The following is an 18,575-nucleotide window of genomic DNA, read 5'->3' as shown; positions in this document are numbered from 1 at the left end:
CACAGTGTTACTTACCAGAAGGTGAGAAAACAACTGGATACTCAGAAACACAGTACTACACAATTACTCCAAAAATGTTGCTCGAGTGGCCAAAATCTCCCTTGACAGATTCACAATGAGGGGCATCAGGTCAAGTTAATATTCTGAACTCATTTTCACCTACTTCTATTCCAGCAGCTCAAAAAGTACAGAATTATATTCTGTTAAAGCAAAAAAAGAATCTCTGCAGATAATAGATTGTAATAATACAGCCAATGAAGAAAGTACACTTGAGATTGCTGAAGATGACATGGATACAGGATGCTCCATCTTATATAAAAAAAATAAATGTAAACATGATTAACATAAACCTATAGCCATTTAAGAAATATATATATACAGATACACCCCTATTTCCATATCTAAATAATGGGCAGTATTGATGACTTGTAGGAACTGATTACCCACTATAATCCAGTAGGCATCTGTTCATGAGAAACCATTGTAACTCATTAAATGTCTCCTTCAGTTAAAAAATACAATCTTTGCAGATCTGATAAAGATTCAACAAACAGGGACCAATGGAAGCATTGCTATTTTTGTACAATTCAGAATTCCCTCAAAACACATACATAACATACTTCCTTACAGCAGTTGTATTGCACACTGCACTGACCATCACATTTACCATTGTGTCTGTATATCTCCAACCAAATCATACATATACTGAAGCAAACTTAGATGACTTTATTATGTTGATATTGACTCCATTCTACTTTCTAGATGTCAATGGACACGTCCCACTTTGGGGATCATCTGTTGCAAACTCCAAAGTGGGTTGATTGAACAGTTGAGAACACTTACTCGAATCAGTACTTGATAAACTTAACTTCGCTGAATACTGGATCATATACATACATTCACTCTCAAAGGGAATCAACATCTGCTATTGATCTGTTCAATTTGTTCTTTAGTGTTGTTTCTAATATTGATTAGTTAGTGTTGGATGACCTGTACAGTGACCATTACCCTATAGTGTGTCAGATCCAAACTGCATTTGAAGGTCGAATGAAATGGAAATTCACCAAAGTAGACTGAAAGAAATATGCCAACATATTTGATACAAAAACCACCTAGTCTCAATCCATTTATTGGCATAAATTAAAACATAATGTAACAGAACATAGCTGTATTTAGTACTGCAATATTATTTAGTCACATGCAAGGCACCAAAAACATACTAATCACTGGGGGAATACAGAATGCACAAATGCAAAAAAGGTTAAAAAATTAGAGCATGGAACTTTTTACTGCAAACTATCCTACAACCAATAATCTAATCTGCTGAGAAACTTAGAACCAAATCATGTCACATAAGAAGATAATGTCTTTCTCCAAAATAAGTACAGGAATCCTCCTGAATTGCTGGTTTGTTAACCACGCATTTCAGATAATGCAGTTCTGTATTTCTATACCAAAATTTTACGTATATGTGATTTAGTCTAGTCTCACCTTATTGCATTGGCTTCCTGTAGCTCAGGCAAGCAAGTATGAGGACAATGACAGATTTAGGTAGTCTTATACTCTGATACTCATTTAATTTTAGATGCCCTAAAAGTAGTTGTGTTATGTTATTTGGTTTTTAGGAGCATTAGCAACTAAGGCCATATTGCTCCGGGGATATGTGGTGGTCATTCCTTGACCTTTCCGCATCCTCCGTATTTGGTGGTCACGGGCTCGAATCCCAGTCTAATCAAGAAGCGTGTGCTACGCACTGCTGCTCCTGGCTACGGAGGCACCCTAAAAGTAGTGGAGGCCATGGACAAACATTAATCGAATTGTTGAGAGGCCACAACTTTGTGATTCCAGAGTGATTGAACTGCTGTACCTTCAATAAACTTGCCTTATTAGTGTGTTTTTTTTTTTTTTTTTTTATGAAAACCCCAAACACGAGAGGTATTAGAACCTATAGTACTTAGTACCGTGCTTGGGTCGGAGGGAGATTGAGAAAACGAAAGAAGGTATTTGTTGACGTTAGACTCTAACTTCTGTAGACTGTAATTTTCAGGAAATACTTATGAAAGAAGGAAGTGTGTACTACAAAGGAAAAAGATTTCTTTGTTCTACCCCCATCCCCTTGAATGACCATCCTATCAGTACTACGAGATGTGGAATGTGGATATTAAATAATGAGACTATGCGTGCAGCCGCTACACACTGAGTGCCATGACACCAAGGCACAGCAGTTGACCTTGAACCTTTCTCCAGTTGTCTGCCAACTCATGTTCGAATACACTCATTTGCTTTGCAGTTAGGCAGGTTTTCATTACCTTGTGTTTTCGCAGTTTACTAAAAAAAAATGACAGACAGAGGAACTGAATAACAAATCAACCTCAAAATACTATGTAAAGATCTTGCATGTTTGGATGGCATAAAAGATTTTTAGATGCAAGAGAGGAAGGATGTGGAAGACAGTGAATGACCAAGCCATTCAGTATCCATGAAAATTGATGAAATGTGGGCTGTGTAAGGACATTGATTAGAAGTGATTGTCATTTAAACATTAGGATGATTGTACCAGATACTGTAATGGTGCCAAAAATTTTGAATGAAGATCAAAAAATGAGAAGACTCCAAGTTTGTGAAGAGGTTTTGAAAAAAAATTGAAGAATATCTGGGCTTTGAGCACTGCAATTACTCTCAATGAAAGTTCAGCTGTTGCAGTACAACTCAGAAACTAAAAGACAGTCCGTGCACCGGAAGACAAAACAATCCTCCAGACCAAAAAAAAAAAAACCTGGAATGTCAAAATCAAAAATGAAAACCAAAGCTTCTTGTTTTCTGTGATATTAAAGAAATTATTATGGCTGAATATGTGAGACCTGAATTAGTATTAGTAGTGGCAGATCATGCAAGAAAGTAAACTTATAGAGCATTAACAAAAAAAAAATCTACTCACCTCACCCTCCAAGAATTTGTCTATTTCTTCCTTGAATTTATTCATACTATCTAGTTCCTCAACAACAGATGGAAGTTTGTTTCAACAATCAACCACCAGCTGAGTGAAGGCAAATTCTGCACATCCATCCCTTTTCAATTTGAATTTATACTCTCTCATGTGTAATATCAGTAAGAGGAAGAATCCCATCAACATTGAGCTTATTTAATCCATTCAAAGCCAAACAATAGTGAAATTATAGTAACCTTATAATACCATGATAAATCTGACTAAAAAATGACATTCAAAGCCTTCAAACCTCAATCAAGTCTGCCCACAGGTGTCTCCAGACACTGCAATTTGCAGAACTGAAGCCTTTCTTGCTAAGATCGTCTTTTGTTCCCTTCACAAATCTTGTTGTCCTTCTCTACACCCATTCCAGCAGATCTACATCCTTTCTAAAATGAAGTCTCTGGGCCTGTGTACAGCACTCAAGATGCAGCATAACCATGGCCTTATGCAAAGGAATAGTCACCTCCATATCCCTGCTAGCAAAGTTTGTGTATTATTGATAAAACTCCAAGAGCTGTCCTGGCAGCCTGTCTGCACTGCTTAGAGAACTTCACATCTGATTGCATAATTACATCCAGATCTTTTGTACGTTAATTGGGGATTACTGCTACTCATATGCATTATCTTGCATTTGTCAATGTTCAACTTCAACTGCCATTTCTCAACCCATTGACCTAATCTTGTTGCAGTAGCATACCTTGACTACTGTCATTAACTACCCTGCCAACCTTTATATCATCCGCAATATTAGACATTAACCCTAATATACCTTCATCAATATTATATAATAAATATTGAAAAGAATAATTGGCTCAACATTAAACCCTGGGGACTCCACTAATAACATTAGCCTTCAATGATCAGTGCCCATTGATAAACACTCTCTTATCACCTACTCAATCATCCTTTTAGCTACAGATGTAAATTGTCCTTAATTCCATATTGCTTCAGTTTTTACAGCAGTGTTTTATGTGCAATGGTATCAGTAACCTTCCTGATACCAAAATTATTATGATATCAAAATTATTTTTTGCATCCATTTCCTTTGTTACTGAATCATAATATCCAATCCGATTGATCAGACAAGACTTCCCCCTTTACAAATCCATTCTGTGACTTCTTTATAATTACAAAAGGATGGTTGGATGCACCATCAAGATACTTCCACACAATGCACTCTGTTTGCCAGTTCTGTTTCTGGTAAAAAAAAACAAATCCATGTGTGTGAAAATGCACCCAACTCACTAGACCTAGTCCCTTGTGGCTTTTTTCTCTTGCCTTGCCTAAACTGAAAAGTGTAATGACTTAACACTTAATGGAATCCATTTTCAGTCCATTGGAGACATTCAGAAAAAAAATTACAGTGTTAAAAGGGGTTACAGAAGCTGACTTCCAAAAATATTTCTGTGCATGGAAGGAACATGTGGAACAATATGTGCATGCTCGAGGAAATTATTTTGAAGGGGATAAATTGTAAGGTATGAAATATTTCATTATATTTATTTTATTGCAACAGTCTTTTTATTTAATAGCTACATCGTGTATGATAGCATGAGTTGGCACTGAATTTTCTTCACAGTTTATATTAGAAAATAAGCAACTCATTGTGGTCCAGATTCACTTTATTATGGAACATGATGAAAGGCGCATTCATCATAATGTATGGCAGATTTTTTTTTTTTTAATTACAAAACAAAAACAATTACTTTATGCATAAATTATTCACTTAGGTTCAGATCACTCTGCCTGAAATCATTCATGATCTGATGCAGGCTGCCATTTTATGATCTCTGTTGTATAAAGTGTTTGGTGTGTGCATGTTACTGTTTTGCATATTACTGTATCTTGAAACTTCTAAGTGGGAAGCATTCGAGGAATTAATCGTGAAAGCTACTAAAAGTTTCATACCTATTAAGAAATATTGTTCAAGGTTTAGGCCTAAATGGTTATCTAATGAACTAATGAGACTTGTGACAGAGAAGAAAAATGCATGGGATGCATATAAATTATCAAGCGATTCAGAAGCCTATGGCAGATATAAGCTAGTCTGTAATCAGGTTACAAAGGAGGTTAGGCAGGTGAGGGCAGATTACGAGAAATCTTTGGCAAAGAATGCTAAGAAAAACAGCAAGGATTTCTTTACTTATATAAACTCTAAAAGGAAGGGGATGAATCTGATTGGTCCAGTTGATATCAATGTTTCGACTGTTGATGATCCTGCTCAGATAGCAAACAAACTGAATGAGTATTTTGCATCTACATTCACACACGAGGAGTTATTAAGGTTTGAAAATGGCAGAAGATTATCAAATTGTAGCATGATGCTTAATGATTTTGTAATAACTGAGAACAAAGTGAAGGAGAAATTGTTGAAGTTAAACATAAGAAAGGCACCTGGGGTGGATGGGATCTATCCAGTTATATTAAAGGAGGCAGCAAAGCAACTAAGCAAACCCTTAGCCATAATTATGAGAGCATCCTTGGACTCAGGGGAGGTCCCCACAGACTGGAGATGTGCAAATGTATCCCCAATTCAAAAAGGGGGATAGAAGGGTGACACGAGTAATTACAGACCAGTTATTTTAACTTCTGTTCTGGGTAAAATAATGGAGTCACTGGTTAAAGATGCATTGCAGGATCATCTAGACAAGACTGCAGCAATAATTCAGACACAGCATGGGTTTGTTAAGGGAAAGTCTTGTCTGACAAATTTGATAGGATATTATGATGTGGTTACAAAGGAACTGGATGCAAAAAATTTTGATATCGCATATTTGGATTTCAGGAAAGCTTTTGACACTGTTGCGCATGGAATACTATTGTATAAATTGGAGCAGAATGGTATTAAGGGTAAGTTGCTGCAATGTATAAAAGGATGGTTGAGTGGGAGAAGACAGAGGGTGGTAATCAATGGGTGCTGCTCTTTGTGGACTAATGTTATTAGTGGAGTCCCACAGAGTTCGGTGTTGGGTCCACTGTTGTTTTGTATATTTATCAATGACATTGATGAAGGTATATCAGGCTTAGTGTCGAAGTTTGCAGATAATACAAAGGTTGGCAGGATAATACAGATAATACAAAGGTTGTTAATGACAGTAATGGCAGTGTGCTACTGCAACAGGATCTAGAAAATTTGGGCAGATGGGCTGAGAAGTGGCAACTGAAGTTTAACCTTGACAAATGCAAAGTACTGCATATGGGTAAAAGTAACCCCAGAGAAACGTACCAACTGTGTGGTACTACACTTAAGGTGATAGAAAATGAAAAAGACCTGGGAGTAATTGTGCAGCCAGATATGAAGTTTTCTGAAAACTTCATATCTGGCAGACAGGCTGCCAGAGCAGGTCATGGGGTTTTGTCCATGATATATAGGAATTTTGCTAGCAGGGAAAAGGAGGTGATTGTCCCTCTGTATAAGGCAATGGTCAGGCCACGCCTTGAGTACTGCGTACAGGTCTGGAGAGCTCATTTTAGGAAGGATGTAGATTTGCTTGAGCATGTACAGAGAAGGGCAACAAGATTGGTGAGGGGAATGAAGGGATCCTCTTACCAAGAGAGGCTGAATTTCTGCAAATTGCAGTGGCTGGAGACTAGGCACCTGCACGGTGACCTGATTGAGGTGTATAAGGCCTTGAATGGGTTGAGCACGCTGAATTCTGATGGGATTCTTCCACTTGTTCAGATTACGAACCTAAGGGGGCATAAATTCAAATTAAGAAAAGACAGATGTAGAATAGATGTGTGGAAATTTGCCTTTAGCCAGTGGGTGGTTAATTGCTGGAACAAACTTCCATCTGTCGTTGTGGAAGTTGATAGGTTGAATAAATTTAAGGAGCAACTGGACAGGCATTTAGAGGGAATGGTGTGATTTTTTTTTTTTTTTTATTATTTTTTTATTGGCTGCTGCATAAGCTCATACACTTGCTTTCTTGCATCACATGCCACTACTACTAGTTAGGTTGCAGAATCACTCTACCATGTATAAGCCTAATTGTAGCATTAATTTGTAACATTAGTTTTGTGGTATTCTAACATTCTTTTTCCCACAATAGTTTTGGAGACAAATACATGTCTTTATAATCAAGAAATTTACTGGTTTTTTTGGTTTTTTTTTTTATATTTTATTGTGATGATTGTTGCATTTCTTCTAACGTTTTCTATAGAATCTTAGTTTTGCCAAATGATACTTGTCAGGAATGTATTCCCTGCAGTTGGTGAGAGATGCCTGTATTTCATTGAATCTTACATTGTTCTTGATTTTCATGCAAACAAATATTGTGTTTACATCTAAAGTAAATCTAATGGAATTGTCGAGTTTAATTTCCCTTGTATTATGTGAGGTGTGATCATAGTGCCCAGATTGTATTTAAAAAAATAAATAAATAAATGTAGCTACTTAATGTGTATTCCATGCTTTCATCATTGTTGGTATCACTTTCAGCACTCCTGATTTGTGATCTCTATCATTAAGCCCTGCCATTTTTCTTGGATCTCTGAAATGTCATGAAACATTTGCCCTTTCAGTGCTAATTTTATTTTCAAGAATAAGAGGAAATATAACTAGATCTTAAGAATATAGGGAACAAAAGACAACATTCATGCTACTCTTGGCAAGAAACTATTGTGCTCAGACTGACATGAACAAGAGCCTTTTTGGGATGCAGTGTCCAGTCTGCATTTGAGACATTTTAATAGCACTTTTAGTACCCTTTTATAGAAATGCTGATTAGCAGTTTGGATCAGTGGAAAAAAATTCATGATATATCATCATCGTCATCATCAGCCATTTCCAATCCACTGCAGGATGAAGGCCTCTCTGGCAACTTTCCAGTTCCTTCTCTTTTGTGCAATGGCCACCCATTTACTACCCACAAACTCATGAATTTCATCTATCCATCTCCGCCGTTGTCTTTCAGGTTTTCTTCTAGCTCTTCTTGGGTACCTTTCTGTTATTTTCTTTGTCCATCTGTCATCATGTCTTCGAGCTATGTGTCCTGCCCAAGACCATTTTAGCTCTTTAGTTTTGATAAGGATGTCCTTTATTTGAGTTTTCTGCCTAATCCATGTGTTTCTCTTCTTATCTAACAGTCTGATTCCCAATATAATTCATTCCATTCTTCGCTGTGTAGTTCTCAGCTTCTTTTCCATTCTTTTGGTGAGTGCCCAAGTTTCACTTCCATAAGTCATGGTGGGGAGTATACATTGGTTCATTATTTTACGTTTCAGACAAACTGGGATATTGCTCTTCAGTATGTGACTATATTTCCTGAATGCTATCCATCCAAAATTTATTCTTCTCTTGACTTCCAGCCATTTATTATTATTACAGTTAATAACTTGTCCCAGATAAGTATATGACTCCACCTTTTCAATTACTGCGCCTTCAATCATTATTTCCCTTTCTGTGGCATACTTGTTCATCATTACTTTTGTTTTAGCCATATTCATCTTTAGTCCAAAATCCTTACTAGCTGTGCATAACTGATTAAGATTTTCCTCTAATTCTTTGGGATCATGGCTTATGACCACAATGTCATCTGCAAATCGTAAATGGTTTAGGTACTCTCCGTTCACATTGAATCCTTTCTGCGACCAGTCTAATCTTCTGAAAGCTTCCTCAAGGGCAGCAGTAAACAACTTCGGAGATATTGTGTCTCATTCTCGAACTCCTTTCTCAATTTTAAATTTGCTGCTGTCTTTGTCTAGTCTAATAAAGGAGGTAGCTTTCTCATATTTTCTTCAAAATCATAATATATAGGGTATCTATGCCTTGACTTTCCAGTGCCTGAAACATTGCCTTTTCATAATCCACAAATGCCAGGCATAATGGTGTTTTATATTCATTTGTTTTCTCCATTAGCTGTGATATTACGTGAAGGTGATCCATAGTTGAGAATCCTGTCCTAAAGCCAGCCTGCTCTTTCAGTTGATTCTCATCAAGTATTCTTTCTAATAATATTATAGACCAATAGATATATGGAAATTATAGACCAATAACAAGCTCATTGGTCTATAATTTCCAATTTATCTCCTTTCTTATGCTGCAAAACTATGATTGCATTATTCCACTCCATAGGCATCACACCTTTTCTAATGCATTTTGTGAATAGTCTTGCCAGTTTTTGTATTGTCTCTTCCTCCCAATTTTAACAACTCTACAGTAACTTCATCTTCCCCCGGGGCTTTCTGATTCCTCATTTTCTTCAACTAATTTGTGATCCATCTTCCCCACTGCTGGCATCATTCCTTTACTCCTTGTATAATTTTCTATAGTAGTCTTCTGCTATTTGAATTATGCCTTCTCTGCTATTTATAAGTACACCATCACTATTCTTCAGTTTCAGTATCATTTGTATTTCTGTATTACTGCTCATGGCTGCAGATTTAAGTCCTTTGTTATGTAAATCTTTTTGACATAAATCTTATGTGCTCTCTGAGTCTCTTTCTAATGGCTTTGCATAACTCGGTATACTCAATTTTCTCCTTGTCAGTGTTTATCTTGCTCTTCATTTGTTGCCTTTGGTTCATCATAAGTGTTTCTTGACTAATTTTTTCTTCTTTGGATTTATTTTTTCCTATAGGTTTCTTGGGCTTTATCACTTTCAGAAAGTTGTAATATTCCTTGTCGATATCTTGGTTCGGAGCAGTCTGCAGAAGCTCAAACTTGTTCTTAAGTTCCAGTACTGTTTTTCTTCTCTTCTGTTATCTCAAAGACGTTCATATCATTTACTCGGGTCAGTTTTTTCCTTTCTTTTCTTACATCTATATCAAGTGTGCATCTTACCGTTTTGTGATCACTTCCAACATTTACCTTATTCAGGACGGTAACATCATTCACGATATATCTTCTGTTAGTGAGGATGAAGTCAATTTCATTAGTTGTTAATCCATTTGAAGTCTTCCATGTCCACTTTCTGTTCACCCTTTTCTTGAAAAAAGTGTTCATTACTGACAGTCCTTGAGATTCTGCAAATTCCACAAGTCTTTCACCTCTTTCATTTCTTTCACCAATTCCAAAATTTCCTATAGTTCCCCTTTCTGCATTGTTTTGTCTTTTTCCAACCTTAGCATTGAAGTCCCCCATAATGATAGTGTAGTGGGTTTTCTGCTCATGATACGTAATCCAGTCTAAGTCATAGAACGTGATCAACTTGCTCTTGACATTGAGCAACCTTTTCACGCCAACCTGAACGTGCCAGTTTCTGACAACCAAAACATGGCTGTGGTCCTTTACTCCATGCTCTTAAGATTTTTAGCACCCTATAATTTCTTCTTCCTCTTGAAACTATAATTTGTACTCAAAGGGCAGAAATTTAATGATGTTTCAAGGGGACTACTTAGGTGACAGTGTGGAATGCCCATATTTGGCAACATGTTTTTTAATGTAATGTGAGAATCTTCTTATTAGATCTCTTAAATAGTTTTTGCTGAACTTATTTTCACAAAAGTAATTTTTCTCAACTGCTTATAGGATGACAAATCTTCAGGCTCTATTCAGATTTTGGGAATGGAAAACTTAAGTTCACTTACTGGAAAAGTAAGTAGACTTGTTCTCAATTCATAGAAAACTTGAAGGTAAATTTTGCTCCACATTTTTTTCATCTCCATTTTTCCTAGTAAAATGTATATACATTGTAACATTCACTTATCCAAATTATTATTATTTGTTTCCTATTGATTGAAAATACATGTATAGTTTCTCATGTTGTAAGATTCTTAAACCATGGCAGAAGGTCGCAGTGCAGTTACAGATTGAAAATTTCCCAAGCCAGTTTTTATTTTTTTCTTAGCCCATTGAGTTTGAATATTTCTGTAATATACTAATTTTTGACCTGTTCATTTCTGCTCTGTTTTATCATATTTCAGGCAAATGAAAGTCAGATGGTGTCACCTTGAAATTTTGCAGAACTTTTTTTTTGTGTTCCCAAATATTTTAGAAAGCTGTAGTAGTTTAATACTATAAATCAATCGGAAATTAAGAACAGAAGTAGAGAGAATAAAGAAAAAAGGAAGGTTAGTTTGGATCGACCTATAGATGATGGTTGGTTGAGAGAGATTTCAGCAATTGTTCTCAAAAACATTGCAACTTCTATTACAGTCTTATCATAGATGAAGCAAAAAAAAAAATCTTTTTACATAAACTTAACAGTAGTAAATATCTTTAAACATATACAATGGGAATGTAAATTCTGCAGTAAAGCTTAAGCTTGTCATGTAGCCAAGAGAGGGATTTGGGGAGGGGAATACTATCCCATTTACTTTCTTTGGCATTGTTTGAATGCCTTAAAACAGTGGTTCTCGAACTTTCTGAGCCCACACCTCCCTAGACCTATAAAATTTTCCCGGCACCTCCCTTATTTCTTCCTCTTCTTCCTCTTGAAAACATCTATAATTGTGTGATTTATTATTTTTAATATGTTAATACAATAATTATTAATACATGAAATAATAATCGTGATATTATTTTATTCTTAAAAAACATTAATGTTGATGTCTGTGCTTGCTTTTTATTGCATAATTCATCAAACCTAGGCATCATTTTCGAAATGACGACACTTTTTTTTTTTTTTTTTTCAACATTTAATTTTGATCTGTACTTGGATTTAATGACTGCACTGTTCAGACCCATGCAAATGACATGCAAAAATACCTGAACCAATCGCTCGTAGTAACTGGATCCCAAGAATATGGTTAGGGAACATGATGCATTCTCTTCAAAAATACCCCAAATATTTTATATAATTATTTGCATTAATAATACAGATCAAATAGTAGTAGATATCTAATAGGAAAAAAAGTTATTCTTAATACATTTTTAATATTTGCTATGGAAATCTTACATAAATTATTACATTGTCTGTGACGCCCCTGGTAAATTATGGCTCCTCTCACAGGCATCACGATGCACAGTTTGAGAACTGCTGCCATAGAAGGTAAATTTGCTTATACTATCTTCATAATTCATGGCAAGACTGTATGATAGTGCCTTATCTTTGTGTACCAGATTCAGGTGAAAATTCCACTTAGAAACAGTACAAAATAAAAGATTTGTTTTTACTATCACTTTTTAGTGAGGGTTCTTGTACACAAATAACTATGGTATTAGCTATACTGTGAAAGGCAGTCCCAGCCTTTTGCTACTTTAGCCAAAAAAATAAGTAAATCAATATATAAAAAATAAACTATCTATACATTTCCCTCGTCACACAAATCCAAACAACAACTACACCTAAAATTGATTCAAGCAAAATGGAAATTCACCAAAGCTAACTGGGAAGAATATACTGGTCATGTTTCTTGATACAGAACTCATTCAATGTCTCAGTCCTGTATCAAGTATGCGTAATTTACAGACCATGTAAATTACGCATAACCCAACAGATAATATCAGTAGCCAGTGTTGTTATACCACAATCACATGCAGGACACTGAAAGCATACTAACAACTGATGGAATACAGAAAATAGGGGGGGGGACATGGAATCTATTTTGCAAACTCTACAACTGATAACCTCATCAACTATAAAAGATTTAGATCCGAAGCCCACCATGTAAGAAGAAAGGCCTCTTTGGATTTGATTTGCATCCACTGTTACCAAAAATACTGATAACCTGACTGATTTGTGAAACAATTAAAAAACTCAGTGGCAAATGGTCAACCCCACCCAATCCTCAGTTGAAATGTACAGGATATAACATCTTCCATAGAAATAGTGAATGCCTCTGCAGAAACATTCTAACAACTATTTGCATGCATATGATGAAGCTTTAAAAAAAAAAATAAAGACATAGTAGAGACAGAAAATAAACTTTAGTGCAGAAGATCACTCACTACCCTACAACCCACCATTGACAAAGTCAGAGTTACAGGAGTTTTTAAATATCAGCAGCATTGTTAGTTGAGCTATTTGCTCAACTTACAAAGTCCTGGTGAGATATTCTATATCATTTTTCTATGATTAAATATCAACTGCTTTCATTCCTCGCTGATTTTTTTTCAGTCAGATTCTCTCAGAAAATTACTACCCTCTCACTTGCACCACTCATTTGTGCTGGCTTCTCCCCAACCAGGTAAGGATGAAACACATCTGCATAATTAATGACCAATCACTCTTATCAGATGTCTTGGCCCCAAGTGATCCTAGCATCTTCTTTTCAATCAGTCACTTATAGAGAATATTCAAGTTATTAATTTACACAGTTCTTTAATTTCTCTTCTTTTAAGTAAAGAAGCTGTCTAAAAATAGAAAGGAAAGGTACCTTTAGTTTTGTATATATATCACTAACCTTCATCACACATTAATCTCTTATCTCTTGGCACCCTCTTGATGTGGGCACCTGTATACAGTGAAGGTACCGCCCAGTGATACTACTGCTGGTACTTCAAATTAGCATCATTGGAATTCAACACCGAGCTTAAGTTCCAGGTTGATGTAGGAATCTGGCATTTTTGCCATGTGCTGTGATCCGTGGAAATTCAGAAAGTGATTGAGTCCCATTTTGACACTTCACTTTGGCCTCTGTTTCAACAAGATAGGTGGTCCAGGATGACTCACTCATAATCAGTCAGCTAGCAAGTTTGTCTGCAAAGATCAACCCCGTCAATACAAGTCTCTACTTCCACAGTGATTCGTGTGATTGGTGGTCTCGAGGGTATGGCAGCGAATTTCAAACCGGAGCAAAGAAGGTCGATCTGCTCAGAGGTTAATTGCTTGCTGCTCAAATTCAGAACAAAATGAGTGTTATTAGTACAAAGAGTACTTGCTCTCAAGGAGTGAATTTCTCTGGTTAAGTTAATAAACTTCTGCTGTTGTTGTCAGTTACTTTAAGCGTCAGAGACAGTTTGCTTGGCAACAAAGAGTATGAATTAGGCTAGAACAAAAGACAAATTAAGACTTGTGTAGGAACCAAGGTATAATCTCACCAGCAGCATTTTCTAGCCTAATTCATACTCTTTGTCGCCAAGCAAACCATGTGTCTGATGCTTACCGTAACCGACAACAACGGAAGTTTATTAACTTAACTAGAGAAACTCACTCCTCGAGAGCAGCAAGCACTCATTCTACTAATAATGCTAATTTTGTTCTGCATTTATTTGAGTAGCAAGCATTAACCTCCGAGCAGATTGACATTCTCAGCTCCGGTTTGAAATTTGTTGTCATACCGTAGAGACCACCAACCTCCCTGAAGAAACTGCTAATGACATCTGCTTCACAACGGCCTCCATCATCCGATGAACTCGACCAGTGAGCTCCAACTTCAACTGTCGATAGCACGCTGCTCTTAAGTCCATCAGAAAAGATAAGACCATCATCGTACTTCCCGCCGGCAAGGGACGTCCTACTGTTATATTAGACCGATCAGCTACGGGTGCCCCTGTCAACTCTGTCATTGCTAACATCGCTGTGGAAGAATTAGAGGATCAGATATTCCTGAGCCTGTCCGTACCGATTATATTGTGGTGCAGATATGTCAATGATATCTTCACCATCATCCCACGTGGTTCAGTGACAGCACTATTAGAGTACCTCATCTCTTTGTTACTTTTCATCCAGTTCACTGTAGAGAAGTGAATGGGTCCCTTCCATTCCTGGATGTTCTAGTGAAACAAGCGGGCCCACGCCTGGAAACCTCGGCGTACCGTATGCAGGCAGTTTACAAACTACAGATCAGCCCGGCGCCTCCGTAGCCAGGTGGGAAGGAGCAGCAGTGCATAGCACACGCTTCTTGATTAGACCGGGGTTCGAGCCCGTCACCACCAAATACGGAGAATGCGGAAAGGTCGGGGAATGACCACCGCATATCCCGGAGCAATATGGCCTTAGTTGCTAATGCTCCTAAAAACCCAACAACAAACAAACAAACAGATCAGCCCACACCCCTTGCCATCTAAACAGCACTGCACGCGATCTATTCTCTTGAGCTTGGAGCCATTCCAGCTCAGAGGAAGCTAGGTGCACCGAGATGTCCAGAGTAAGAAGTGACCTAGTCAACTGTGGGTACCCAACCCATGTATTAGACAAGTGCTTGCCACAAGCACAAGAGCTTATGACCCATCCGAGAATGTCATCCCCACATGAAATATACCTACTGCCTATATTCCTTACTATCCGGCACGTCGGACCAGATTTCTAAAATCCTCCATGAGTACAACATAAAATTCGTACATCTCCCTGGTAGGAGCTTACGTTCTCTGGTTTCGAACGTTAAGACTTCCATCGTCCCTCTCGTACGTAGTGGAGAAGTATACCACGTAACTTGCAATGATTGCGGCAGTTGCTATATAGGGGAGAGCTCTAGATGCCTTCAGGATCTCCTTGCAGAACATGACAGATTGCTTCACCTAGGTGACACTGGCCACTCGGCATTCGCGTAACATTTCTGGTCAACACATCATGACCTTAACCCCAGACGCAATTGCAAAGTGATCGACCAATCCCGACACTTCCCTTGGCTAGAATCGTTGAACATATCATGCTATCCAAACACCTTGAATGACTGCAAGGGTACGAGGTTACATCCTGTATTGGAGTCAAGTGTCTTGAAACTCGACAAGCACTGGCAGCAAACCCACACTTCTCCATGCACCAACAGTGAATGCCATTCTAGTGAATAATGTTTAATGACACAGCCATGTGCGGATTAGAGCACGCACTTGGTATTTATTTTATTACTTGGTATTTATTTTATTTTAATTCTATCTCTGATGTCTATTGCTGAAGGGGTTCGTTTACCCTGAGAGCTCCATACTTAGTTATTAAAATTTTGTCACTGGATACGCTGTACTGTTTCTCTTTAACCTTGATAACCTTAAGTTTTTCTTCTGTGACCCCAATGCAGTCCCTACTAGAAAATAAATAATCATACAGACAACACTTCAGCAAAGAGATCCAGCCGAAAAACAAATGTTTCTGTGTAGGGATGAGAATCTAGTCCTGACTAGAAACCTTATCCTTATTTTCAGTATGCCAACATTTCCTAATTCTGTTAATGCAGGCTACTTGCACTGCCCAGTACAGCCTGTATCCCAAATCCTTTAAGTGTCAAAAATAGGAACACTCACAAGTGGCCTGCCTTGTTGTTGTTGCACGTGCTCAGTGTGGTGCCAAAGGACAATGAAATTACATCATGTTCAGCTACAAAACCCACCTATATCAATTGCGAAGAAAAGCATCCTGCATACTCACACACATGCCAGAGGTGAAAGCAAGAAGAAATGCAGCAACTTAAGGTAGAGCTCACCATCTCATACCAGGAGGCATGAAAAGCAGTGAATCAGTGTGAACATATGCTGAAAAGGTTACCAAAAAAAGTGTTCTATTGAGATACAAACAGAAATTACTATACCATTGAAAGAGTTATTTATGACCATTTCCTGCTATTTATTGAATTACTGAATCATCTCATTTTTCAGTTGCCTAGGTAAAACCCTAGAAACAATTGTAACTCTCATCTCAAATGGTAAGTAGAATCTCAACACAATCAATGATCAGTTTGGTTTCCTTAAAAACAGATCTGCCTTAGACTTTATGGTAAAAGAAGAAGCTAATATCCACAGTGTCTGAAAAGGTGAGCATGTGGTTATGGAGAGCACAGATATATATAAGGCATTTGATACAACTTGGCATTTCGGAAAACTTCTTGATCTGCATACCCTAGTCCTTCGAGGAAATCTTCCTACTCTTCATACTGAACTTTACAGCAGTGCAATGTCCAAGTATGCTATCAAAGTGCTCTTTTTCAAAAATATGTGTAAGGGGAGGGAGTGTTGCAATAAACAATGCTTGTTGCAATCCTCTTTGCCATCTGAATTAATGAACTAATAAAAGAAATTCTCAATTCTGTCCAAACAAAGGAGTGCTCTTACGAAGAAAGGCTTAGGTTTTGCAAATTACAGTGTCTGGAGACTAGGCACCAGCGAGGTGATCTGATAGAGGTGTATAAAGCCTTGAATGGTTTGAGCATGCTCAATGCTGATAGGATTCTTCCTCTTGCTCAGAATAATCACCTGAGAGGGCATAAATTCAAATTGAGGAAGGACAGATGTAGGATAGACGTGAGGAAATTTGCCTTTAGCCAGAGGGTGGTTGGTTGGTGGAACAGACTTCCATCCCTTGTCGTGGAAGTTGATAGCCTAAATAAGTTTAAGGCTCAGCTGGACAGGTATTTCGAACGAACAGAGGGGTGAAGTGGAAGTGGTTATTTTTTATTTTATTTTATTTATTTATTTATTTTTTTGGCTGATGCTGCATAAGCTTGCTTTCTTGCATCAAATGCCTCTAGTAATGCTAATATATATCTGTATGCTGATGATGTATCTCTATCGTGCCACTCACGGAGCATGCCTTGCATTACAACGGTTACAGTTGTCACCGACTAAACTACTTTGCTGGACAAAACAAAATAGTTACTGCCTATCTGAACAAAAACAATTACAATCCATTTCTATAGAAAAATGCAAGCTGTATCCTGACCCTTGACTACTCCACTATGCAAGTACAGCAAATAATATCTGATTCATGGGACTGATTCTTGACAAGAAGCTAAATTTCTAGGAACATATAAAACAAACAAAAATTAATGTTTGAAGAAAGTGAATCTCCAGAAAATATCTGCCGTGGCACAGGGAACAGAGAGAACTTCTTTACTGCATCTGTTCTAATCTCGAATTAGATCCTGCATATATTGTGGTGCTCCAGCGTAGGACTTGGCTAGATGGAATATATTAAAACAACTTGATCCTGTACATCATAGTACATTAAGAACAGCCTTAGGAATATTCTGAACCTCTCCAGTACAAAGTCTTTACACTGATGCTTATGAACCTCTCCTACCTATGCATCCCAGCTGGCCCTACCTCTCTATGCCACAGTTAGCTATACTATACAGAAACAAATCATTTGTGAACCAACTAGCATGACTTCAACTAAGTGAAGTCACTGAAAATTGAAATCTTTCATTAGGTAAAATCCACTAAGAGAGTGAGATACTAGTGGAAACCTCCATGGTTTTCCACTCCAGTAAGTTTTGATGATTACTTCTAGTGGGGACGAGACTGTTAACCAAACATTAATATTAAACAGTTGTATGTTCACATAGTTGTGCTAATTTTTGTCAAATGTATACAGGTGGCAAAAAGATTCTGCAGTGGGAGCAGCTGTTATACCTCCCTCCTTCACAACTTCATTCTCACTTTCAAATGAATTAGTAATCTCGCTGCAGAATTATATACGAGATCTCAAGTCATTGAATGCACAGAGAAGAGTCAAACAACAAAACATATCATTTATAGTGCCTCACTATATGCAGTATGAGCCTTTCAGGGTAACAAGGTATTCTCTCATTCACTATTGAAAAAAATAAAATAAAATGAATTTGCTAACATAACACTCAGCAAAACTATCATGTTATTGTTTGTATTGTTTTGCTGGATTTCAGGGTACTCTGAGATACCAGGCAATGAGAAAGCAGATCAGACTGCAAACCATCCTGTGCAATCAAGAATGACAACCACAAAAAAAAGACACAAAAAAGTTATATTATGCAGACTGCATATAAGACATGCAGCTACTTAATGACAAGCCGA

The 18,575-nt window shown here is 37.3% G+C and overlaps 1 protein-coding gene across 1 annotated transcript in view; it reads left to right on the top strand.

Annotated features, from left to right (window-relative positions):
- The window catches only part of LOC150090985 (hypoxanthine-guanine phosphoribosyltransferase-like), a 96,575-nt gene that overhangs the window by 60,806 nt on the left and 17,194 nt on the right, over positions 1 to 18,575 (top strand). Inside the window, exon 4 of the mRNA XM_090379413.1 lies at positions 10,461 to 10,526. Within this exon, the coding sequence (XP_090235539.1) occupies positions 10,461 to 10,526 (66 nt within the window). The remainder of the gene's footprint in view (positions 1 to 10,460; positions 10,527 to 18,575) is intronic.

Source organism: Mastigoproctus giganteus, chromosome 1, assembly GCF_048544385.1.
Source record: "Mastigoproctus giganteus isolate SK-2022 chromosome 1, ASM4854438v1, whole genome shotgun sequence".
Classification (NCBI taxonomy): Eukaryota; Metazoa; Arthropoda; class Arachnida; order Uropygi; family Thelyphonidae; genus Mastigoproctus; species Mastigoproctus giganteus.
The sequence above is the reverse complement of the archived record's forward strand: the minus strand, read 5'-3'. Positions and strand labels throughout refer to the sequence as shown.